This window comes from Amphibalanus amphitrite, unplaced genomic scaffold (genome assembly GCF_019059575.1).
Source record: "Amphibalanus amphitrite isolate SeventyFive unplaced genomic scaffold, NRLGWU_Aamphi_draft 000480F_arrow, whole genome shotgun sequence".
Classification (NCBI taxonomy): Eukaryota; Metazoa; Arthropoda; class Thecostraca; order Balanomorpha; family Balanidae; genus Amphibalanus; species Amphibalanus amphitrite.
In genome coordinates this window covers 157,425-183,725 of record NW_024881974.1, presented here as the reverse complement: position 1 = coordinate 183,725, position 26,301 = coordinate 157,425, and the positions used below count along the sequence as shown (strand labels likewise).

Sequence of the window (26,301 nt, the reverse complement as noted above, 5' to 3'; positions counted from 1 at the left end):
TACTCGCAGATCCAGTGGAGGTAGTCTGTGTTATATTGTGTCTACTCACTGTACTCGCAGATCCAGTGGAGGTAGTCTGTGTTATATTGTGTCTACTCACTGTACTCGCAGATCCAGTGGAGGTAGTCTGTGTTATATTGTGTCTACTCACTGTACTCGCAGATCCAGTGGAGGTAGTCTGTGTTATATTGTGTCTACTCACTGTACTCGCAGATCCAGTGGAGGTAGTCTGTGTTACTATGTATTTACTCACTGTACTCGCAGATCCAGTGGAGGAAGTCTGTGTTATATTGTGTCTACTCACTGTACTCGCAGATCCAGTGGAGGTAGTCTGTGTTATATTGTGTCTACTCACTGTACTCGCAGATCCAGTGGAGGTAGTCTGTGTTATATTGTGTCTACTCACTGTACTCGCAGATCCAGTGGAGGTAGTCTGTGTTATATTGTGTCTACTCACTGTACTCGCAGATCCAGTGGAGGTAGTCTGTGTTATATTGTGTCTACTCACTGTACTCGCAGATCCAGTGGAGGTAGTCTGTGTTATATTGTGTCTACTCACTGTACTCGCAGATCCAGTGGAGGTAGTCTGTGTTATATTGTGTCTACTCACTGTACTCGCAGATCCAGTGGAGGTAGTCTGTGTTATATTGTGTCTACTCACTGTACTCGCAGATCCAGTGGAGGTAGTCTGTGTTATATTGTGTCTACTCACTGTACTCGCAGATCCAGTGGAGGTAGTCGAGCTGACAGCTGACGTCGTTCCAGAGCCAGTCACGGCCTCCATCCAGCACCACGCAGTTCTGTTCGCCCACGTAGCTGTTGGGCTGGTCGCGGCCCCAGCGTGGCTGGACCACCTCAGTGCCTGGGGGCAGCGGCAGGGGGGACGATCAATGATTGGGGGGGACAGAGCAGCCAGCCGCACCACCTCAGTGCCTGGGGGCAGCGGCAGGGGGGACGGTCAGTGAGGGGCTCCTCTGTCGCAGCCACAGCACAACACTGGCATTGAAACCACTGATTGATGCAGTGAGGTATCTGGAGTCACGCCCCGTTTCCTAGACGTCCGCAAGGTGTCAATCTGTAGAAAACACACACCAACCCATCGTCGACCCCGCGCCACTCACCGTCGACCCAGCGCCACATGTCCTTGCCGGGCACCTTCCTGATGCCCACCCAGATGAGCTGGGTGCGCATGGCGGCCTTGCTCCGCTCCAGGTGGTCCAGCAGGTAGGCGAACGCCGGGTCGGGCAGCGTGTGCACCAGGTCGCCGCTCATACGCTGACAGTGCTGGCGCGCCTTCAGGAAGTCGGCGCCCTTGTTCAGCTGCAGCTCGTAGCACGTCTTGTTGTAGAGGTTCAGACTGTCCAGAGGCACGTCCGGGGCGCACTGTTCCTTGGCAAACTCTGCGGAGAACAGGGCCGGGTCAGCCGGCCTATCTTAGAATAAATATATCATGATAATAGAAGTTAGCCTTGGTTAAGCAGCTTAGCATTCTGGCGCATCTGGTACGCACGTTTCCAAGTCTCCACTCTAAACAATGTATTTTCCATGAAATGACTGTCCTGTGGATTAGATATTGATTTAAGTACAACAAGTGATCGCTGCGCCTATTCAGCTCGAATAAATAGCAGGTCATCAATCTGCTGGCTATAAGAGTTTCCTTTCTGACAAAAGATACGGTGCACACAACAAATAACGGCCGCAGATTGGCATTTATCACATCACAATGGCATGACGAGCATGAAGAAAACGGTTATAAGCCGTCACATATAATGCGGTGAGACGCCTAGCACCATAAAACGTCTCAGTAATGCATGGCTGCACACGTCTGTACCAAAACTGCCAAACTGAGCATCAACGCGATACTACAGTTATGAAATCGCCATTGTTTTCCCCCATACAGAAACCAAGCTTCCCAGGCATTTCTCCCAGCACGATAAGGCGTGCGAACTCCCGGTCGAAACTCCACCGAACCGCCGAGCCATTCGCCTCAGCTCCTGAACCGCCGTGCGGTTCCCGGCTGCACGCTGGGAGGCCGGGCGTGACAGATTCGCCAATCCCGCGGCGGATAGGGGCTCAGAGAACGACCACAGAGGAGAACCGTTCCACCCACCCGCTCCAGACGCGGCAGGAGTCGCTGAGAAGCTGCTGTTATGAAGAACGGTTCCGCCCGCCCGCCCCGGACTCGGCAGAGATTCGTGCGATGTTGCGATTCCGCCCCACCCCAGACTCGCCAGAAGACTGCGACGCCGCACATAACTAGTTCCGCCCGCCCGGACTTGCTCTAGCTCTGTGCGATGCCGCGGTCACGCACACCGAATACCACTCGGTGGCCGGCGTGAATAATGCTTTCGCTCATGCCGGCGGGGCGCGGCGGGGGCCGCGTGGAGCAGCGCGGCGAGGCAGATACAGCACATGGCGGCGAGATGTGGCGCAATGTGGCGGTCGGCGCGCGACGGGTTGTGTAACTGGTCTGCGGCCCGGCGCGGCTGCCTGTGGTCGCCGCTCTGGAGCGGGTGGGGTAGGTTAGAGCAAACTCCAGCTGCCGGCTGACAGCCATTCACGAGCTGGGACACATAGGCGGTCGGGACAACTCCCATTCACAATCACGAAACGCACATCTCGCACAAAACAGCATAGCGGAAGTCGTTCGTTGATATTCTCTCACGTTCCTGAGAAATTCGGCTGCCTGGTGGGAGTTCAGCGCACAGCGGAGCGACATAACGGTGCGCAATGCGAATCAATTTGTCGCGGCGCGCCTCGGCACGGTGACGGCACGCGGCGGCCTCTGACTGACAACTCAGCGGGCGCGATCTACCGCTCTGGTCGTGCCTCCGGTCCGCAGTGGCAGCGGCTGCAGGCTGCCGCCCACCCGTTACCTCCGCGGTGACGCAAGGGCGCGCCACGAGCTCCCTGATTAATGACGTCATGTTTCTCTCGGCTCGTCTCGTCCGCCCTTCCATCCAGGATCCATGGGGAGCAGTCACGAGTGGCCTTGTTCTGGGCGAGTTAGGCGGCCCTCCCGCCGGGGAGCAAGGTCAAACGGTGCTCGGCTGGCGTCTCCTAAACACTCTAATAGCGCTGCAGCGGCTCATCATCCTACAGCGCGCCGGAGGTGGATGTCGCCCGTCATGTTGCAGGCATGGTGCAGACGGCGATATTCCAACAGTGGGCTAGCATTTGTTGGATCATATTTTGTTCACCGTAGACGTACCGTGGTCCGTGGTAAGGGGTATTTTAATAATCAGCGTGGTCTGCAAATAATTAAATCTTATCGAAATCAATGTAAAGTGCTAGCGAGTATCGTGATGTAAAAGGAAGTATACCTTCTCTCTAGCAGGACATGTGCCAAACACGTCAACCTCAGCACGCCTGACTAGCTGCATGTTGTCAGCGCGCGTTACAACTGTTCCTGTAAAAGGTCTTCACCTCCTTCGTCAACACCTACCACCCGTTTATCGCACTCACCCTGCGAGCTGAAGACCTGCACCTCGCAGAGCGACAGCGCCCCCTCGACGCCGACCATCTGGATGAACACGTATCGGCCCGTCATGGGCCGGGCGCACTTGAAGTCCTTCTCGACGCCCTCCTCCAGCGTGCCCGGGAACCAGGCGCACAGACGGTTCTGCTGGAGCGTCGGACTGGTGCCCACGCGGATCTCAATGTCCTGCAGCGGCTTCTGACCTGCGGGTGGGTCAGAGGGGAGGGGGATCAGAAGGAGGCTGACGGAGGGCGGGGTTAGCTGGAAGGTCAAAGGGCGGGGTCAGGTGAGGGTGACCTGTGGATCTGGGTGGGAGGGTCAGAGGGCGGTGTCAGGTGGGGGTGACCTGGAGAGGGCAGGGTCGTGTGGAGGGTGGCCCGAGGATGGCTCGAAGGGCGGGGTCAAGTGGAGGCGGGGGCTGCAGAAGGCTGCTGAAGCAGTTCAGGGCGGGTTGGGATATGGAAGCGGCGCCGTGGTTGATAACGTATCCACACCATAGCCATTAGACAGGAGGGCAGCCGAGGAGGCGCACCGCCTCAAACATTGTGCAGACCGTAAACTAGTGGAGAGGACGGAGAGTAGGTCAAAGTCAAAGTTCGTTAGGTGTTTAGGTTGTGCACCAAAAACTGCAGAAATCGTGACACACCATTGGGTAGGAGGGGAATGGGGACATGAACTGAGCAGTGGGCTTGATCTGCCGTCAGAACTGACGTCGCCTATCAAAAGATCAGACCGTTCGGATGCAGCCTGCCTGCGCGACCCAGTTTCTGGGCCGTATAAGGGAGGAAGGTGCGGCAAAAACTGCAGCCCCGACCAGCGAGATATCGGAGGGATAAACGGGAGAGAACGTCGGGAACGGGATTTTGACAGGAATGGTCGTCACAACATCGAGCGGGGCTGAACTGAACAAAACTGATGATAAAATATGAAAATGTTCTTATAAGAGAAATAGTGAGAACTGAGTGCTTCTTATTGATCGGCCGGTCTGAGATCTGCTCTGTGAAAATCAAACAAATGTACTTACTTTGAATGGGCTGGAGATATCAGATAATGATATTTTTTGCGCTTTTCATCGCATTTGAAAATTGCATCAACGCGGTTACTCGTGTTTTGATGTCTATGACGTTTTATATTTAGTCTATTTCATTACAAAATATATCCACTAAATCGCAGATGTAGTACCTAAATCAATGAATTTTACACATCACTTGATAAGTAATTAGAAAGGTTTCACCAAAATCTATTGGATATCTATCGTATGAAAGATCACCGGCAATCACATTTCTGTCGGACAAGACCACCTCTCTGTCTCGGTCTCAGTATGCAGTATTTTTGTTGGACGGGACCGGGGCCGGGAGAAGAGGGGGAGGGGTGGACCGGTCAGCCACCCGCCCACACCAGTCGAGGATGTATGAACGACCGTCCGTCCGTCCGTCCGCCCGTCCGTCCGTCGGGCAGAGCTGGTCTGACCGGTACCGGACGGTGTCACCCCCTCCCCGTCCCCCCGCTCCCCGCGCGGTGACACGGGCCACCTCTGCAGCCGGCGCGGTGACCGCGTGACCTCCACCCCGAGCGGGGCGGGGGGGGGGGACTCGGTTACCGTCCTTAGACGGCCCTACCCTACAAACAGGGTGTAACGGGACTCGGGAGACTCTGCGCGGCAGACGCAGCCGGTCAGGAGGGGTTCAGAGAAAGGCGGTCAAACCAGGGCAAAGTCGTGACAGTTAAACTGTGCAGTGGGTTTTGCGAATTACGATAGCCTTGGAGTCATGAATGAAGCTCGCTTATGGCTGCTACGGGAGGAGTGACAACACGAGCTTAAAACTCTCATGAATTACGAAGCTAGTTTGATAAACGTTTTACGATTGAAAAGCATTGCACTTGATTACGGACTTTTAGGTGTAACTTGCGGCATGGGCATTGGACTCGCTATGCAGCCGTGCCTGCAGCTGAGGCAGCTGCACAGTGCACGTACCGCAGCAGCCGCGCGTGGTGATGCGGATCAGGTCGACCGGGTAGTCCGCCAGCAGGTCGACGCGCCACCAGGGCGACGCCTGCTGCAGCGTCTCCGTGCACCGGCCGCCGTCGTGCAGCGTGCTGCGCTGGCCGTCGTTGCCGTTGGAGGCCGGCCCGCCGCGCGCCGTCGACGACTGGTTCGACGGCTTGCCCTCCGCCACGTTCGTAGCTGGAAGTGCAGGGGAAATGTCAGTCGTCCGTTCAACAGCTGTAAAAGAGATTTGGTGCAGACTTGGTCAAATTAGTTGCATTGGCCGTGCGTCGTGAAAGCGGCTAATATATTTCAGAATCTGAGCTAAAATTTAAACGCTCATTGTAACCGAAGGTTTGTTGTCAATAGTTAAAACACTATTCTTTAGAATTGTGTTTTTCAATTGAAAAACAAATCTGAGTTCCCTGACAATTTGGGAAAAGCTGCCTGTATAGGATTTGTGGTGTCATTTCCGTTGGACGTATGTTAACATAACTCGTACAAAACCATCGGGAAATTTCGCCTTTTCCTAAAATAAAATTGCGTCTTTCCAACTGAGTCGTTTGGGTACGCGAGACGCTTGTCTTACCAACAACCTAGTAGAAGTCTGATTCCAAGCTCTGTTGTGCGGCAGACCTATACCTAAGGAAACAACACAGTCTTACAACGAGCAAGGCAAGGCGAAAGTCAGTTCACATGACATTTCGACCTGATCAGTTAGGGAAATTACATTATTCGTTAGACGGTAGCCGACCCTTAATTCAGCTTGGAAAGTAACCAGTCACCATCACAGGGCCTCGGCTAAGGAATTTTGACTGGTGGGCCACTTGGGCAGCGACATGGACTGACCTTCGTAGCCAGAGCCCCCTCCCCCCCCATTTTCGATTTCTCCCCAGATTTCGGCCACTTTATTCTGCAAAAAACGGATGGCATTAAAAAATGTAAAAAAACGGGGCTCGTCCCCCCCCCCGACTCTTCAGAGAGAGAAGAGAGAGTAAGGACCCTCAACCCTCTCAGTGGTGATACTCCGGCGGTGCACATAAAGTTGCACAAGTATGCACAAAATATTGACGCAGATTATAAAACTTTGGACGATAACTTACGGCCGGTCGGATGTTAAAAATCAGCGAGCCCTGAATGGATCGCTCGCCGACTAGTTAGTCGGAGATTCGGAAGCGGTCGGACGGGATCGGGCGTTGTCGGGTGGATCGGGAGGAATTGTGAACAGCACAAGTGCAACTTTATATATAAAGTGGGTTGTAGCAGGAACCCCCAAAAAAGGGTTGTAGCAGGAACCCCAAAAGGGGCATTGTAGCAGCAGCCCCAACATCTCTGAAAATGATCATTAAGCCTATTGGTGTCGCATGGAAAAGAATTCACCCAAAAGCGCACTGCGCAACCCTAATATTTTCTTAAAAAAAAAACTAAGTTATGTACACTTCTAGTGAACAATGTCCCAAACTTCAGATTTCTCTTGGGTGTCTGAGTGGAAAATTCTAGCCACCCAAAATGTGAAAGTGGAAAATTATCCATTCTTTTTCTTGAGTGTCATCTTCAGCCCGAATGAGAAATTTTTGGAACGCTGACTGTGAACGGTTCGAAATTCGTCCAACTGGTCAGATGTGCGACTGCAAGCATCATACCGTTCGTGAAGACGCATAATATCGCTTGCAGACTTCAATCGGCTGGAAGTTGCCGACACTATCTGTAATTGACAGAGGCAAACGTCTTTCACGATTATTGCATGAAATTTAAAGCCTCGGTTACACTTAAACGGATTGGACCAACGGACGAGAAACGGACGAGAACTGTCAGCGTCCGGTGATGTCCATTTGTTTCCGTTGGACGTCCGTTTGTCATTCTTTAATATCCGTTCCATGTCCGGTGGTGTCCGGTTGAGCACACCGGACACCACCGGACATGGAACAGATATTAACGGATGAGAAACGGACATCCAACGGAAACGAACGGACATCCCCCGGACATCAACGGACGCCGTCCGTTTCTCGTCCTTTGGTCCAATCCGGTGAAGTGTGACCGGGGCTTAACCTACGGCTGTCTCAAGAAACCGGGAATTGTGATGGTATTAGGCGGGCAACGACGATCAAGTTCTTACTTTTAATAAATGCAACAATGTAGTAGGGCCTCTGTCTCTGTCTGTATCACAATGTTACCTATGTCGTGATGTAAAATGTGAAAACTTCGATTTTTCAGAAAATTACTGGTGGGCCAAATCTTTGAGGCCGGTGGGCCATTTCGGGTCACTGGTGGGCCATTTGGCCCACCAGTTAACATGTTAGCCGAGGCCCTGCACCATCAAAATACGCTGCAGGCTGTGCCATCAATCACATTCAATCACTACCCGTGTCCCTAAATAGAGAGCAACCAAACCAAAGCGTCGGTCTCCAGCGGTTGCCATGGTAACGACCTGGACGCGCCGCGCCCCTGGCTCCATCCAGCCGTGAACGAGCTCGTAATTCGAATACAGTGGTCGACTAATAACGATCACTTTCTCTTCCGTAGGCGACCGGCGCCGGTCGGTGGAGACGGAGGTATGGAGGGGAGGGGAGGGGGGGAGGCGGCCCACCGGTGGCCCTGGGCTTTCTCCGCTCCGCTGCTCTGCCGATGGGCCGAACCGGGCCGGACCGGACCGATCAGCTGCTCGGAATTGGAGCGCTGCCAGCCGAGGGCAGATGGCTGGGAGTTAGACCGAGACTGGTCGGAGACACCTGGATAACTGGGTACATACACTAAATCTGGAATGGGATGGTATAGGGGAAAGGCTGCTAGATAAAGGACGCGGGATTGCTGGCTGAAGTCTCCAAGGCGACTGGCGAAAGGATTTGAAAGGCGACTGCCTTCGTCAAGCTGCGTCGCACTAACATCACACGCGCTTTAGCTATTGCAGCCTTTTTGTATAGCGGCGTCTCAATTAAGCTGCTTCTGAGCAGACAATTAACATTCACTCCGACCCATCACAAGGTGTTTTAATGGCAAGAAGCGCTGGAGGTCCTTCTGTTTTGAAAACAATGCCCGATTTATCACCGAGCGTGATTTACTACCCCGTCCTTGGTCGGATATCAACACCCGCTTCGCGAATAACTTCCTTTGGCGATAAATGTCGGTGACACGTACACTGAGAAAAAAAATTATTCCCCAGGGGTGTTTTACGGGTGTCAGACACCATTGGAGGTGTCATCGAACACCCAGATTGGTGTTGAAAAATGCTGTTTAGGGAATCATTAAGGTGTACAACACCACGATGACACCATTTCAAGTGTTCGTTCGCATGCGAGCGTTTAAATATACCTTAATGGGATTCAGCATGACACCTTAATAGGTGTCCGACACCCACACCCATCCGGGTATCAAACACTCTAAGGTATCAAACACCCTAAAAGGTGTCAAAAATGTTCTTTTAAAAGCATCTGACACCCTTATGATGCCTTCACAGGTGTTGCCATTTATTGAAGCGGAATGTTAAAAGTGTCCGACACTGCTAGAGGTGTCACATTGACACTTGCAAAGGATCTGACACCAAAAACAGCGTGAAAAAATGAGGAAAATATTCCCATGGGGTGTCTCACGGGTGTCGGACATCATTGCAGTGTCATATATAACGCCCAGATTGGTGTCAAAAATGTTGTTTTGGGAATCATGGAGGTGTACAACACCACGATGACAACCTTCAAGTGCAACGCGCTTTTAAACACACCATAATGGGATTCAGAAAGACACATTAATGGATGTCCTACACCAACATCCATTCGGGTGTCAAACACCCTAAACCATCAACACTTCAAAAGGTGTAAAAAATGTTCCTTAAAAGGGATCTGATACCCTTGTGATATCTTCACGTGTGTTGTCATTTGTTGAGGAACATTCCAGAGTCATGTTTGAAAGTTGTCGTGTATTCGAACCCAAATCATCACATAAATTTTTCTGACGTCACTTGTGTTAGGAACCGAGGATGCGGTGTCTAACGGATTTTCAGTGACTCGGACTCCCGCTCTGTCTTCCAAAATGGACTCCTATTCCGGCCAGAACTGCCAACTCCATCAGACTCCGACTCTGGCTCCGTAGCACTGCTAGAAACCACAGCAGGTCCAGTGGTTTGAATCATTACCCAATCAGCAAGCTGCATTGTGTGACGTCATTTGTGTGCAGGTGACGGCGTCAACCATGCGAAGATAAAAAAGCGCCACCTTGCAGGAAAGCCGTTAGATTTCAGTTGGCGGCGGCTGGCCACGTGGTGCGTGTGCGGTGTGAGTGATGGCAGGGCTTTTTTGAATTTATGTGGATATAGTGGCGCCGAACGTTGTTCGCAGTGTACTTCTTCAAGTGATTGTGCGTTAATGATAATGTTTGGCTTTTATTTGTAGCTTGCTCCGTGTTTATTCAAATGACGAGGCGGGCGGTACTCGGTGAAATTTGAAGTCTGGAGTGAGGATGACAACACAGCATTGCACCATGGAAACGAAAGCAAGTGAACTGCGGAATAACATCTGGTTGGAGATAATCGACGGTTAATTATCATTGTTGAAATGCGAACAACTTCTCACTGTGAATGGACTCGATGTGTTTCGGTGAGTTTTCATTGGATTTCTCCATAAATATAGAGCCCATATTTTTTGTACTTTATAGTTTGTTGCTGTATACAAGATAGGAATGCCATGTATGTAAGCGATATGCCTGTTTTGCAATAAATGTAAGAATGTGTCGACACCTTTTTTTGGCATCCAATGGACACTCTTGTAACACCTTTAAGGGTGTGTACCAAACTGCACCTCGCTGGGGTGTCAGACGGGTGTCACTTTTGACACCAATACAGGTGTCATTGGGAATCAAACACCGGGTGTCTGACACCCTTTTGGGTATGCACCCAAAAGGGTGTCAGACACCTAAAAGGGTGTCAGACACCCGGTGTTTCATTCCCAATGACACCTGTATTGGTGTCAAAAGTGACACCCGTCTGACACCCCAGCGAGGTGCAGTTTGGTACACACCCTTAAAGGTGTTCCAGGGGAATAATTTTTTTTTCTCAGTGTAACAGCAGCTTTTGGAGAACGTGTTATGAAGTAGCTTCCGCTTGTTAAACTGAACCACTACTAGCGTCTAGCAGAATGTTCCGCATTGTTATTCACCTTGACAAGCCAATGCACCTGCAGTAAAATGTCTTTAGCGTTTACGATCAATAGCAATTCCACAGCGACGTTGGACCGGTTTCCCGTTTCCGAATACCTACAAAACATCTATCTTCAGTGCATACCTACTCCTCTACGATCGAAAAACCAATGGTTAAATACTAAAAAAGATGAAACAAATTGAAAACTTAACTTTCATTATCTAACCGGTACCCACTTTCTCGGATCTGCCTAAATTCATCCCGTCCTCTCAACGGGCTAGCTCTGAATTCGGAGGTCCGGTGTCGCTCCCTGGGGTGGTGGGTTCGTGTTGAGGGCATCCCTCAGGCGAGGATGTCCCCAAAGAGACTGTCCCGGGTACCCTAGGGCTGTAGGGGAGGATGTCTCCAAGGCACTGTATTGGGTCCCCTGGGGCGGTGGTTTCGTGCCGACGGCGTCCCTCAGGGGAGGATGTCTCCAAGGTACTGTATTGGGTACGCTCAGGCTGTGTTTCGTGTGGACGGCGTCCCTCAGGGGAGGATGTCTCCAAGGTACTGTACTGGGTACGCTCAGGCGGTGTTTCGTGCCGACGGCGTCCCTCAGGGGAGGATGTCTCCAAGGTCTCCGCTAGCCCCGGGGCGCCGGCGGCCGCCGACGGCTCTGGAGCCGACCCGTCCCAAGGTCCGCACTCACCGCAGGTGGGCGGCTCCCCCGTCCAGGTGCCCTCGGACGTGCACAGCCGGCTGGCGTCCCTGCGAACGAACGGGGAACGGCGTCAGACGGGGGAAACGGCGTCAGACAGGGTAAACGGCGTCAGAGGGGGGAACGGAAACGGAGTCAGACACGGGGAACGGCGTCTGACGGGGAAACAGCGTCAGGCAGCGGGTCGGCGCAGCGTCAGACAGGGGAAACGGCGTCAGACGAGGGAACGGAAACGGAGTCAGACGGGGGGAATGGCGTCAGACGAGGGCACGGGCTCAGACGGCGGGGGGGGGGGAGTTAGATCCCGGGCACAGTGGCAACTGCCGGGCCGAGGACGGAAGGCGAGGGGGAGGTAATCCGAATACAGGAAAAAAAACAATGCTTCAGATGTGCGGAAACCGTGAGAGGCACGCAGCAGGGACATGACGGCGCTGTACTGTGGTCGTCACCGCTTTCCCGTGAACGGAAGCGTGTAGGAATGAACAAAACGAAGATGATTGAGGAGTTCAGCAGTTGTGTGTGTCACGGCTGGAGAATGTAAGTACCTGCAATCTCGACAAACCCACCCAAATGGCCCACCTAAATCACCTCCCAAACTAGAGCAATGGCAGAGCCCAAGGACTGTCAATGACGCTTAGTCCAATCAGTGTCTCACAGTCACCACGCGAGGATCCATCCCTATCACGGTGCCATCAGAGGGCCAGCTGCCGGACCGGTACCCCCAAGGCCCGGGTACCCCCCCCCCCCGTACCGACCAGCCGGGTGAGCCGGAGCCGGTCGGTGGGGTACCTCTCTCCCACGCCGGTGGCGGCGGGCACGCGCCGTTCCTTAGCCACTCTGCCTCAGACCGCCGGGACTCTCAGGGTCGGTGGCGGCCGTGCGGGCGTCAAAGGCGCCAGGACTGAGCGAATTTCCATATTCCCGGGAGGTGTGGTGCGCGGGTTTCATGTGAAAACCGAGCAGGTGTTTGAACATACGAAGATGGGAGGGGAGCCCTTTAATTAAGATAAGTGAAGTGGGCACGTTCATACAAACGTAGTTATACGAGCTCCAAGGGTAGCTCCATTCATAAAATCCGTGAATAGATAAAATGCCTCAAATACGCCGACAAATAACATAGTAGTCACTAGTCAGCATTCTTTTTTTCAATCTGGAACAAATCACTTAAATCTTATTCGAGGTATGATTACAAATTGAGTAAAGATGAAATGCCGAAATGGATTGGCGTTTGATTTGTCCAAAGCTCCAGCGGTCGTGAGACTTGCCATTTGCCAACGCCTTTATGTATTGCAAAGAAAAGTCATTCAAACCGCACCCTGTGCTTCCGCGGTCACTCTGCATTTAATTACATGCCAATATACAGCCGCAACTTCAGACTTCCGCGGTCAGTCTGAGTTCAAATACACGCCAGTGTTCGGCCGCAGCTCCGGGCAGCGAAAAATCCAGCAAAGAGTGAACGAACTCCACCCCAGCCGCCCAAAGTTCAAGGGCAGCTGAGGATTTTCGTCAGGAAGTGAGGGTGATGTTCACGATAAGTTCGAGACAGAGCGACAAAGCGACACGGCGGAAACGAAAACAAAACCAGACCTCACAGGGACATAAAACGAACTGGACAATAAACGCATGTAAGACGATGCAATAAATGATAGCGCCCTGCACCTGTGAGTTATTCAATGCGCGGGCCCAAATCAAATTAAGAATAAGCTTAGTCACTGTACTAATGTTATATGTGGCTTAGTGGAAAATTTTGGACTGGAAATGGACTTGGGAAATCCCGGTAGGCGGTAGAGACAAGAAATAAGAACAGCACATACCTACCTACGGGTAAAATAATGCACAAACGATATTCTCTATTATTCAACTAACTTAAAAAAGCACCCATTGCCGTCTGTTACAATTGCTGATGGGCACCAAACGCCATAACATGAGTCATGAGACAGAAAACACTATTTCTAAAAAAATTCACCTAGCAAAAGGCCAGCAGTAACACCCTTCCGGCTTCATTGAATGTGTTAACATTAAGTGTTAAATTTCGTCCCGCAAATGATCAGATATTTTGGTTTTATTCCATTAATTTACCTGCATGCTTATAAACCTTAAACAACCAACAGTTGTTGCACCCTTCCCACTTCTGCGTCGTTGGACGATGGACATCGGAAGGCACGCTGTGGGGATTATTCGCTCGCCTATTGTTCTCGCACTTTTGCTGAAGATCATTCACGTTTTATTGTTGCGTTTCACATTCTTCAGTGTGGTCCTCTGAGGCGATACCAATCTAAAAGCGCACGGTGAGTCAACTCACGCTGTACTCACAAACCGTGAGAAGATGTCCATCCAGGTAAAAACGGGCGTTTCCTAACTGCATTACACCATACCCGTCTCATGGAACCCGCCGGTTCATCTATGCACAGTGTTCTCTTCTCCAGCCCCCTTCGACCGTCAGCCACTTGTTAAGCAGTGAGCGGCGCAGTCTGCTGGTGCTATACGGCCGAGAGCTGACTGTCACAACACGGGGAAAACACACACTAGACGGCCCGTGAACGAGTCCTCCGCGCGTGAAATCCGCCATTGTACGCTCGAAGGCGCACGGGGCGGTTCGGACGCGAGGCCCGCGCGGCACGGCGTTTCTCAACATACGCCGCTGGTTCAGCAGCGGCGCTCGGTGCGCGCGCTGGGCCGTTTGACCGGCGGCCTGCACCGCAGTGGTCTCGGCTGGGTGCTTCCGAAGGTGACGCAGCCACCTGTCGCGGCGGGCCCGTCCTGGAAAACGGTTACAGAACAGGAGAGAGGACAGAACCGAGCTGAACCAGGACGCTCAGACGGACCAGAAATGTGGAGCCGTCAGAGGGTGCAGCGGGGAGACAATGGAGAGCGTGAACTGAGGCACCGACTGATAACGAACAAACGAGAGCAGCGTTTTGCTGGGCGACAAGCTGACGGAAAGTCGACGAAGAGAGCGTAGGTATAATTTAGGCTGGAGGATTGATTAGATCTAGAAATTATATCGGATGAATACACCAAGAGCCGTTAGAAAGAAGGACGTCAGACTTCAGAGACCTGAATACTAATGGATGATGGAAGAGCTTAGCCACGGCAGTGCAGAAAGCATTAAACTCGACGCAAGGTATACGTGTACTTGGTTGGGTCCAGCATGCACGTGGCGTGGTTGGCGGCGACGACGGCGTAAGAGACGTCATACAAAAACAGGTTCCAGTCCGGCCTGTCTGGCCCGGGCGGAAGGACGGGCGAGGTTTTGCGTCCACCTCGGGTGAAGAAACACGCGAGACGCCAACATCCGGTGTCTAGTCGGTGACAGGTAGGTATTTCAACAATAGAGGTGGCAAAATGTGGACCCGAGGACCCGGTTCCTGGATTTTTTTTTCTTACGGGTCCAACCGGGTCTTACCATAAACCATACATCTTGCACACTACGCCTGATTGCAAAATATGAAGTGAATGGAAAGAAAACATTTTCTTATATGTTCCTTTCCACACTGCAGCTCATAAGTATTCCCAGAGGGAAAAAGCTGTTTTACATGATGCAACTAATGATTTCTACAAATGGTTTGTATTAATTGACTTTTGGGGAACGGGTCCAAATGGTTCCGATTCCAACTTATAACGGGTCTGACTGGTTCCAGAAATGTCCAGCCGGGTCTGGTTCGAGTCTGGTTCCCAAAATTTTCACCTTTTGCCACCTCTTTTCAACAACCGAGCAGAGCAAAGAAGGGATACGGTCGGTATCCATAAGTTAAATGAATACCTCTCCAGCAAAGACGTTCGGTCTTTCAAAGACGTTCGGCAAAGACGTGACTGGGGTTGTAAATGATCAGAAGTGCCCAAAGGGCAGGGTGGTGTCTATGGACTCCCCTTATCACGTGATTGTCATTTCAGACATTCAGATTTTGTTTTAGCCGTTAATATTTCTCAGTGAGTAGGCATCTTACCACAATATTAGCTTTAGACCATAAAATTTGTAGCAAATGAGCAGGAGCCACATCAGCAGCCTAATCCCTCAAAGTCGAACAGAGGTGCTTGTTGACAGCCGCCAGACCGGGCCTCCCATCATTCAATCAAACTGGCCATAAAACGTCTAATTGCAAAAACGACAGCAAGCAACGCAAAGGGCGGATTTATGAGATAATGCGTGATTAATGTGCATACATAAAGCTAGGGATGTCACGCCGTCAAGTACCCCTACTACTACCCCTACCCCTACTACTACGTACCCCTACTCAGGTCGCACCTGAGGGTCAAGGAACAACATGTTTCATACCTGAGATATAGGTTACGAGTAAGCTTCTAGCAATAGTTGAGGCTGTGATATGGCTTACCTACCTATATGCTCATTGCTCATTGCTGAACCGAAGTAACTATCTGGGGCATTCCACGATAGATCGTACCAGGCCCGTCACCCTCATCTCTCAGATTTGAATGAAAATTGGTACAAGGGGTAATCATAGGCTCTAAAAACACCTGCCAAAATATCAGACTTCTCAGATGAAAACCTTTTGAGTTACATTGTATAATATTTTCTGAACTTCAGATTGTAAGGGTGAGTTTGATGAGCTATAACTCAAAAACGAGCTAAGCAAGCAACAAACGGTAAACAGCTTTGAACTAAGGATGAATCAAACATTAATACAGTATTCTTAAAATTGGAAAGAAAAGCTTTACATATTGAAAAAATTCGTAGTATTTTTTTAAATTGTCTACAACGGCCCTTGGGACCAAAATTTTTGCCATTTTTATTTCTTCAAAATAAACCTCAGGTCCTTTAAAATCGACATGCAAAAAATTAGAAAGGTGTTCTTTCTATAAGTTCCTCATTTAAATGCACACAAAATGGGTTTCCGGGGTGTCGGTACGACCCCAGCTCGCCGTTTCGTCTCTAATGGAGCTAGAACCTTGCGGAAAAAACGAGCATGTGCGCCGTTACAAGATGCATCGAATGATACCACATTTTAAGGTCTCGGGTTTATTGGTGACCCCTGAGGTCATTTCAAGTGACCCAAATTACGGGTCCGGTTTTTGATAGATAACTTCGCAACAAATGGTCGCAGAGCCGCGATTTTAGCATCTTTGTGTTTGCCTAGCTCCGGCGCGTCGAATGGTGTACTGTTTGTTCTGATGAGGTCAGCTTAAGTCGCTGACCTCGGGTCAGCACACTGCCGTGTATTTGGCTCCGCGCGCCGACCGGGCGGCCCAGCCGGCAGCCAGCGGCCCAGCCCCCGGGCATCACGTGACCGCCCGAGTCCGCGGCAAAGCCAACCAGCGCGGCGCTGGACAAACAGCGCCGCCACAGAGATGGTTAACAGTCGGGTCAGGCCACGAAACTGGGTGAATGAGACTATATTGCACATCATTCGATTCGCAAGGTCTTCCCGAGTCCATTGGTAGCTTTCCCGTCTCTCTAGCTCAATTTGATCGAGAGTTATTGACGAAAAACTATTATAACCCTAGTGACGTACGAATGACGTCACGCAAGGTCAAAAATGCAAAAATGAGGCAAAAAATGACTTCAATTGAACTTTCAGTAACCAGTGATGTCACTAGGCAGCTTTACCACACCATTTGTAGGGTCTCTTCCGAAATCACAATTCGAGACCATTACGGTGACGCAAAATAAGTACATTTATAGAAAGAACACCTTCCTAATTTTTTGCATACTACTTAAAAATGATCCAAAAATGTTTTTAAGTAAATAAAAATTCAAAAAAATTTGGTCCCAAAAGCATAAACATGCAAATGAAAGGAAACTCGAGGTGTTATATATCAAAAATAGTATATATTTCAAAATTTTAAAAATGCATATTATTCTTTGTTTCAATGCAAGTTCAATGCCGTATAGCATTTGGCATTTGGATTATCCGTCTTAGAGTTACAGCCCGCCAAACTTGGGGCTGCAACGCAAGATCCAAAACATGTTATACACTATAACTCAAAAACCACTCATCTGATAAGCCTGAAATTGTTACAGGTGGATTCAGAGCCCCTGATTACCCCCTAGACCAATTCTCGTCAAATTCCGAGAGATGAGGGTGTCAAATTGGAAAAAAGTGGTACGATCTATCGTGGAATGCCCCATCTGGCAAAAGTTCATCTGAAGCGATTTAAAAATTCGTTTATAGTAACGTGCGCTTCTCATGTCATGTAGGAAAGACTGCAAATAAAATAAAAGCCTACGGGAAAGGAAAATGGCTTCCCTTCAGAGAAATTCAGTTTTGAAACCACCCTGTGTCGGCGCTATTTTTGAGTCATTTCTGTGGCTCCGCTGGTCCTGACTTCAGGCTGCTAATCCTCCGTTGACCTTCACAGCGCCTCTCGGTCCGTCTTTCTCGCGGCTGAAGTTTCACTACAAAACCACCGAACCCCGCGCCGGGCCGGTTTATACCAGCGTGCCGTCGTTTTTTTTTTTTTGTCCCCGGGGAACAATGAGACGAGGTCGGGCGCCCTTCAGTGTCGCTGCATTCCAGACGCTTCTCCTCCCCTTGTCAAACTGGACCTGAGCTGGAACAGTGGGACCAGCCCTCTGGAACAGGTATAAATGGGGACCAGTTCAGTGGGACCAGCCCCATCGACCAGGTATAAATGGGGACCAGTTCAGTGGGAACAGCCCTCTGGACCAGGTATAAATGGGGACCAGTTCAGTGGGATCAGCACCCTCGGCCAGGTACAGAGAGGGACCGACTTTCGACAAGATACAGAGGGACCAACTCCTAACTAGACAGAGAGGAGGATGAACCAGCTGGGAGGCTGATTACCGGGACATACCAGCCATACACGGTACGGCACATGGGTCATTAACGAAGCTTCATGGTCTTCCGTCGAGGCTAAATCGCTAACAAACCTGGGAATGCGGACAGCTCCAGATTGAGGAAGTCGTTCTTGGTTCCAGTTGGATAAACACGTGCTAGATTTTCTCTCTCCCTCCCTCTTCCCGTGTTCCGGTTGATATAATTTGTAAGTTGCGTGTCACTGTGGTCCGCCTTGGTCCGCTCACTGGCCGGGGTCCTCTGACGTAGGTCCGCAGCTCTGAAACTCGACTAATGGATCACCTATACGGATCACTGTGACGGGGAACGGAGCAGGTGGGGCTCGGGCTGGGTTCGGCTGACCAAAGACGCAATACCTACTTGGGACGGAATAGTGGGAGACGAAGAACGGCAAACAATAACGCTTATTATACTTTACAGAAAAAAGGTGCAGATAATAAGATACGAAGGCATATAAAACAAGGACCGTAAAACTTGGTCTGCGCGCCGCATGATACAGGATATCAGACAAAAATGGATGCCTTAAAGCCAACAATATGGAATTGCCCGTGTCCTTCCTAACATTTGCCTAACCCCTACTCAACCTATTAGTCTTTACGCCGTATAGCAAGCAAGCGCCTCTTGTTGACTTCTGCACAAATGCATAAGCTCAGCTCATTTTTCCCAAAGTTTGAATAACTGACTACAGCACTTCATCACTTTCCCCCAATCACTCACTGCGTCGTGTCCAATTTCCAGCCCAGTCAGCCGGCCGACCCTGGCCGTAACGCCAGGCGTGGCCCGAGGGCCGCTCTCTCAGCACGCGCCGCCGAGCGGCTGGGCGTGGCCGGCTCGGGCCGCCGCCCGGGGCGATTTCCACGGCGTGACGCGGCCACCAAGGCCGGCCCGTCCCCAGCCACCGCCGCGCCCGTCCCCAGCCGGAGGTGCCGCCGGCCGAATATGGCCAGCTGGGCCGGCTGAGGCTCTATGTATGTATATTGTATAGTCAGGGTCGGCCCGAACCGGAGCACGGGATGGGCACACGCGGGAGGAGGCAGGCGACGCAGTGGGCACCCTAAACTAGTCAGATCGCCATACAACGGCAACGGTGGAAACCCAGAGCCAATGATCAATCAGACACCATGGATAATTCTCGCGGACATAGGCGGCGGAACGGGGAAGGCACCGGGGCACCGTGCCCCCCTTTTGATTTAGGCATTTTAACATTAGCCCTATGGCCGTTGCATGGAAAGAAAGGGACCAAAAGTCGGCAGTGTCCCCCCCCCCCTTTAATTGAAGGTGTTCCGCCGCTACTGCTTGCGGAGCACGGAAAACGCCCTTTCAAGCATGCATTACAGAATGGCTCATCAACAAATATTTCAAAGGAGTACCAGAGTCCATAAAAACTCCAACAATTTAAACATGCCCCCAGCCATAGTTCATTTGGAAGCGCTCCAGTTCCGACACAAACCCGTCCAGGCTGGCGGCCCCATACCGGCTGAATCGTTCAAATGTGCCCTGCCCGGGCCGTGGTGCGAGACAGGATCGGCGTGTGACAGACTGCCTGTGATAGACTTAACGTTTGAAGGAGTCGACGTAGACTCACGTTCGTCTCACGCTCGTCCGGGACGCAACCAGAGTGCTGCCGTGGCACGTGATGGTTTGTGACATTTTGAGACAATTTGTGACGGTTTGTGACGGTTAGTGACGGCTTGTGCCCGTGGTTTATGACGATTATGTCCGTGTTTTGTGACGGTCTGTGTCCGTGGTGTGTGACCGTGGTTTGTGACAGTTTGTGACTGTGACCGCGCGGCACACCCGAGGTCGGCACGGACTGGAGGCGGAAGCCGTGATTTTGCCGGCCGGCGCGGCGCGGAGAAATTGCCCGCTCTGAGAACATTGCGGCTCCGTGACGAGAGACAGTGCGACTGAACGCTCCGATCTTCACACGTTCAGTGGTGGCAGACCATTTTAGCAATTGCAAAAACCCATGCATGCGGTGACCGTTTATTGCAACTCGTGTCGTTCCTGCGCCCTCTATTTTTTACATTTAGGAGGAATACACATCTTCGCTTGTAGAACTCAGGTTATATGTCTATCTCAGCGGAGCTCCTACGCTTTTTGGCATTATGCTTCTGATAAACAAAAAATTTATAGAGGTAGACAAATCTCCCCCCCCCCCGCAGTGCCATGTCGCGTTGTCGCGTTCCGGCAGACCGGGTGCCTTCTGCCGCGCGGCCATGGCCGGCGTGTTCCCTATCGGCCCCGCCGGGCACTATAATGACCTTATAATGGCCCCGCCAGGGCCATTATAAGGTCGCCGGGTCGCCGGTCAGGCACGGATGGCGATAACGGGCGCGGCACGATAACCGTCTCAGTCATGCACGGTCCCGGCCGGGTCACCGGGCTGCGCACGGCGCCGCCGTCTCAGACGGTCGTTAGACGGCCCCGGATAATGGGCACGAGCGGCGCCCATTAGAGCTGCCTGAGAGAGTCGGCTCCACAGCAGTGTCATACTCGTTATCAAATCATGGGCACGTGCAAAATCACAGGCCGCGCGCGACTGCAAGACGGATAGACGTGAATCCCGCACTTCACGCGATGCACGCTTTTGGGTTGTAGGTATTAGATGCATTGGTTGATCATCGAATCATACACCACTGCTGCAGCGGAATAATTTGATTTTTAGTCGGGCCGCTTATCTGCTGAGAGATTGCCATGCTTTTTCCAGCGTGAAGTCCTATCGCGTGAGACCGGAAGGGCCGCTGCATGTATGGACACGGCGTTTTTAAGTTGATAATTGTCGGCGGGAGACGGGGTGCCCATGGCGGTGCCTCTGACTCAGCATACCACCCACCCGGCTGAAGGCTGGTGCACGATATCTTAATTACCTATCTTGTAAGGTTATTTGGATTTACATAATAGGAAACAGTCAGCGCCACGCATGAAGCATTTATGCAATAATGCATTTAATCTAATGCATACCTCTGTGCAAGCTTCTCTGGATGGCGGATGCATATAGATATTTGTTACATAGCTACTTCATATGCAAAATAAGGGCGTGCCAACAGTGGGCGTAACTACTTACAGCAGCGCTTTCAGATGAAAACAACCATGAACAAAAAAAAAAATGAACAAACGACCAAAATAAATTGCTGACCTATATGGAGAGGTGCAGGAAGCGCAAGAGAAATTGCCTAAGCAGTTGTTTGGGTCTGAATCGTTTTGAGTTGTCGCCCCGTCCTACATACATACCAATCAGCCTGTAGCCATTGCTAAGCGAACCGTGCCTCATGACGGCACGCAACATTTGGATTCATGCTGCGAGAATGACGTCAAATGAACATAGTTAATTGGCCACGCGATCCGACTTAGACTGACAGATTGGACGGTGAAAGCTAGTAATATACCAGCCAAACTGGTTCCTTGGGATCAGTTCGAGGCTCGAGCCTGTTTTCGAACTTTCGGGCTCTTAGGTATATTGCAAAGCGGTTGCAGTTTTTTCTTTTTAATGAAGTTGCAAAGACTCACTCGTACATTCGTGCTGAGTTAACTGGTGAGAGCACTGAAGCGTTTTACTGTCGTGGCTGTTGTGTCTCCTATGTCGCGCCATATCATTTCCATCCAGAGTATATAATTCCCACCAGCACGACCCGTCCTCGTGTCGGCCGTTTATCTCACTCAAACCCACCTAAACCTCCCGACATTACGGCGCTGGCTGCAGCAGCAGTCTCTCACGGCCCCCCGAGACGCGTCCAAGGCCGGCCCGTGCGCCGTGACTCACCCGCGCGGGTCACGGCGCCGAGCTGCACGCGTCACGCATCCGTCACGAGCCGCGCCCGGCCGCGTCACGGCCGCGCCACGCCGGAACAGCTCGCCCCGGGCGCCGGAAACGCCAACAGTCACAAACGCGTATCAGGGGACATCAGCAGCCTTTGGGACATTGTATGTCTTGTAATATAGAAGTGTTTACATGAATTGTTCGTGGGCAATAAAATAAAGGGAAAAGTGAGTGTTTTTATTGTAAATTCGGTTGTTCAATACCTTCAAACGTAATTTAGACTGAAGCAGGGCCTATTTTAACATGTTAACTGGGGGGGCAAATGCCCCCGCACTCAACGGAATTGCCCCCCCAGTCGTCGAGATTTGCCCACTATAAAAATGGGCATAAAGGAACAGGGTGACAAACATACTACTGTGATTGTTTTGCAATGGATGTCAAATGAGTCAGTCTGCAAGTAATAACCAGTGGTGGATCCAAGGGTGGGTCATTTGGGTCATGACCCCCGCCCCTTGGGGCTCGGGGACACCACAGGCCTGCCAGGGGCACCAACGGCCTGTCGGGGGCACCACAGGCCTGTTGGGAGCACCATCGACCTAGCAAGAGCACCATAGGTCTGCCAGGGGCACCACAGACCTGACAGGGGTCCCACCGACCTCGCAGGGGCACCTTGGGCCTGTCAGGGGCACCACGGGCCTGTCGGGGCACCACAAGTTTGTCAGGGGCACCACAGACGTGTCAGGAGCACCATCGGCCTAGCAAGAGCACCATAGGTCTGCCAGGGGCACCACAGACCTGCCAGGGGCCCCACCGGCCTCGCAGGGGCACCACCTTGGGCCTGTCAGGGGTACCACCACAGGCCCGCCAGGGGCACCACAGGCCTGCCAGAGGCACCACAGGCCTAGCAAGGGTACCACGGACCTGTCAGCGACACCACGGGCCTGTCGGGGGCACCTCAGGCTTGTCAGGGCCAAGGGACACCACAGTCCTTTCAGGGGCACCACAGGCCTGTCAGGGGCACCACAGGCCTGTCAGGGGCACCACAGGCCTGTCAGGGGCACCAGAGGCCTAGCAGGGACACCACATGCCTGGCAGGGGCACCACCGGCCTCGCAGGGACACCTTGGGCCTGTTAGTGGCACTACGCGCCTGTCGGGGACACTCCAGGCTTGTCAGGAGCACCACAGTCCTGTCAGGGCCCAGGGGCACCAGCGGCCTAGCAGAGGCACCACCGGCCTAGCATGGACACCACCGGCCTTGCAAGGGCATCATGGGCCTGTCAGGGGCACCACGGGCCTGTCATTGGAACTTCAGGCTTGTCAGGGGCACCACAGTTCTTTCAGATGCACCGGCGGCCTAGCACCATGGCACCATGTTTGGCCGGGATCGCGATTCGGCGTATGTCGCCTCGCATTAGCCGCGCGTTTGGCAGTCTTTTCGTGGTTTCAAACGTTCAAAACATGGGATATGATGTTGCTCCCATGCATTATGGCGGGTGTCAAGGTTACCGGAAGGTCAGGTCAGGTCATTTGCCTTTGATGACCTCGGTTCACATTCCGAGTTTTATATGTTTCTACTTAGGCTAGTTTTTGGAGCTGAATTCAAATTTAGCAACCATTTGACCGTTTACACAGGGTGTCTCAAAAGTTCGTTGACAGGTACCAGCCAGGCTTTTTTTGTCAATAATTCGGAATCAACAAGAAATTAATAGTCAAAATTTTGCATGGGCATTGGTGAGAGCCTTCCTCAAGCAGTTTCATTGTTTTCAAGCGCATTCGACCCTTCATGAGCTCACAAATAGGGTTCACCTTTGACCATGGATCAGACATGAAAGTGGAGGTCGCAAAATCGGGTCGGCTGAGAAGCAGACAGCAGACTCGTGCTCCGAAGAGCACCTGAATATGCAGTCCTAACTATTGAAAACTGACTAGAAGCTAACAGACAAAGGTTACCCAGTTTCAAAAATTGCAGGTCATCATAAAATAAAGACAAAGACAAGTGACCCTCCAAAAGTGTCAATTAATGTTAAGTTTTATCTTACGAAGTTTCAAGAGGCAGATCTGAAGCTAATAGCTTTCTTTTACACACAAAATCCGGACAAAACCGCACGATGGACATGTTTTGGTCGTTCACAAAGCAGAACCTCTCCTGAGGAAAACACTCCGGAACCTAGCGAAGGTCTTGGCATGGGAAATGACGAGCGTTTGGGATTTGCAAAATTTGCACAATGTGTCTAAGAAACAGATGACCGACACATTTTGCTACGATATGCTGCGAAAAAATTGCCGCTGGCACCTCCCATTTGTTCAAGAATGGGGTTGTTTTGAAAAGGAAAATGGTACTTGGGAGGTCGGCGCCAGTCATTCATGAAGGAGTTGGTGCCAGAGAAGACCTACGAAATACTCACGGATGGTGTCGATGCAAGCTGTCGGCTTTAAGGGAGAAGCGGATGTTGCCAGGAAGCTCGTCAAACTTAACTCCGACGCAGAAACTGCAGGGGATTCCCCTGCAAGAGCTTGAAAGTTGAAAGCTGGTAACCTTTTATCAGCCTCTGGCAGCTGACGGAGCGACGAAAATCGGTATGGGCAAATATTTTTGGAGATACAGCAAAGGGTTTGGTTTCTAACCTTCCGAATCAGTTGTCAAAGCATGCATATTTGTCTAGTGTACACACAGACACCAAAACCTTAGATTTTTGGCCGGTTCTTATATGCTTTATTGGCATGGGAAATGTGTCAAGGAACTTTTGAGACACCCTGTAGTTTTGGTGCCTTCGTAACATGTTACGGAGCTGTCAGAGGCGGTTGTCACCAGCTACGAATACCCGGCAAAACCCTTACTGGTTGACCTGACCTGACCTGACCTGACCTGACCTGGCCTAAATGCATGAAGACATCATCTATGATCATAACTAAGATGATATTCGTGATCAGCACCCCGAAAAAAACCATAGCAGCCACCCTTTACTATGCTCTAACTCCCGATTTTCCCGACTTTTGGGTCATTGACCTGACCTGGAAGGTCAACCGATGACCTAGGACCTTTAAATTGGGTATCATCGGCTTCCTTTCATCACGGGCAACACGGTCGTTTTTTCCGCGAAGCTCTAACTCGATCAGGGGCGAAACAGCAAGGGGGAGGGTCCAACGGACCCCCCCCCCATATATACGTTCGCAGCTGGAAAACACCAATACGGGCGAGGGTTAATGGAATTATTAAAGACAATTTTCCAGGTTGCCCCCCAGTCAAATTCCCTTAAAATAGGCTCTGGACTGAAGGAAGACAGCCGGTGCCGGGACACATTGAACCAACTTTGAACCAAGTCATCGACATCATAGAGACGACAGACGTGCAAGCTGAAACGTGAGCTCACGGCAGGTCTGACTGGCATTTGTCACGTTTACTCATGAGTTCAAAGACATGTGATTGATCATTTCCTTTCAGAGATACGACTCGGTCCATGAATGGCGATAACAAAGTTAATGCCAATTTCCTTCATTCATGCCATAAAAAGTCTACCCAGAACCTTGATGGAATGACAATATGCGACGCAGACTGTTAGAAGTAAGGTAAATATTGACCAACCGTAATGACTTAGCAGATAGAAAGCTCTTTATGGATCAGCTACGGCCCACGCTACAATTTTCTTGGAGTTCTGGCAGGTAAACATTCTAATTCACGCAATAGACACACGTATACGACCATTATCTCACGGTCACACCAACAGTAAATCCAGCTTCCAGCAACATAATCAGTGCTTACCATCACTTGACTGAGGTTCCAGGTAAAGACGGAATCTGGACCAGAGTCAAGAGCAATATTACTTCATCCTTTAGATCACGAGCACGAGCAGACCCTGGTTTTCTCACACGGTGCGAGTGAAAACCGCAGAGACAGCCGCGGGACCGGTGCGTCCGCCGTCCACCGGAGCACTCACCCGAGGCGCAGGAAGCCATTGTCACACGTGTAGGTGGCGACCGTGTTCTCCGTGAGCTGGTCCGAGCTCAGCTTCACCTTGCTGTTGAGGTTGACGGCGGGGTGTGGACAGAGACCTGAAAACACACAGATATTCGTCAGACGCCGTGCGGGGATGTATACCTAGAAAAGTCACAGCAGTGAGCGCTGCAGCATGTCAGAAAACAGTGGCGGATCCAGGGGGGGCAAAATGGGCATTTGCCCCCCCAAACGGCATGATTTTAACATTACGCCTATGGACGATGCATGGAAAGAATCGATAAATTTTTATGGTTTGCCCCCCCCCCAAACCTCTGAGCTGGATCCGCCTCTGTCAGAAAAAAGAGTTGAATTAGCGAAGAATTAAAAGATGAAGTGAGTGAGTTAGTTAACGGGTGAATGAGGGAGTGAGTGAGTGAGTGAGTGAGTGATTAATTGGTTGGTTGAGTAAGTGAGTGAGTGAGAAATAGAGAGGGAAAGAGATAGAGAGAGAGAGAGAGAGAGAGAGAGAGAGAGAGAGAG

General features: G+C 51.3%; 1 protein-coding gene across 1 annotated transcript in view; it reads right to left on the bottom strand.

Annotated features, from left to right (window-relative positions):
* The window catches only part of LOC122392289 (CUB and sushi domain-containing protein 3-like), a 56,929-nt gene that overhangs the window by 12,098 nt on the left and 18,530 nt on the right, over positions 1-26,301 (bottom strand). The window contains exons 2-7 of the mRNA XM_043386979.1: positions 25,763-25,877; positions 11,282-11,340; positions 5,454-5,663; positions 3,466-3,681; positions 1,122-1,400; positions 713-862 (exon numbers count right to left, since the gene is read on the bottom strand). Of these exons, the coding sequence (XP_043242914.1) occupies positions 713-862; positions 1,122-1,400; positions 3,466-3,681; positions 5,454-5,663; positions 11,282-11,340; positions 25,763-25,877 (1,029 nt within the window). The remainder of the gene's footprint in view (positions 1-712; positions 863-1,121; positions 1,401-3,465; positions 3,682-5,453; positions 5,664-11,281; positions 11,341-25,762; positions 25,878-26,301) is intronic.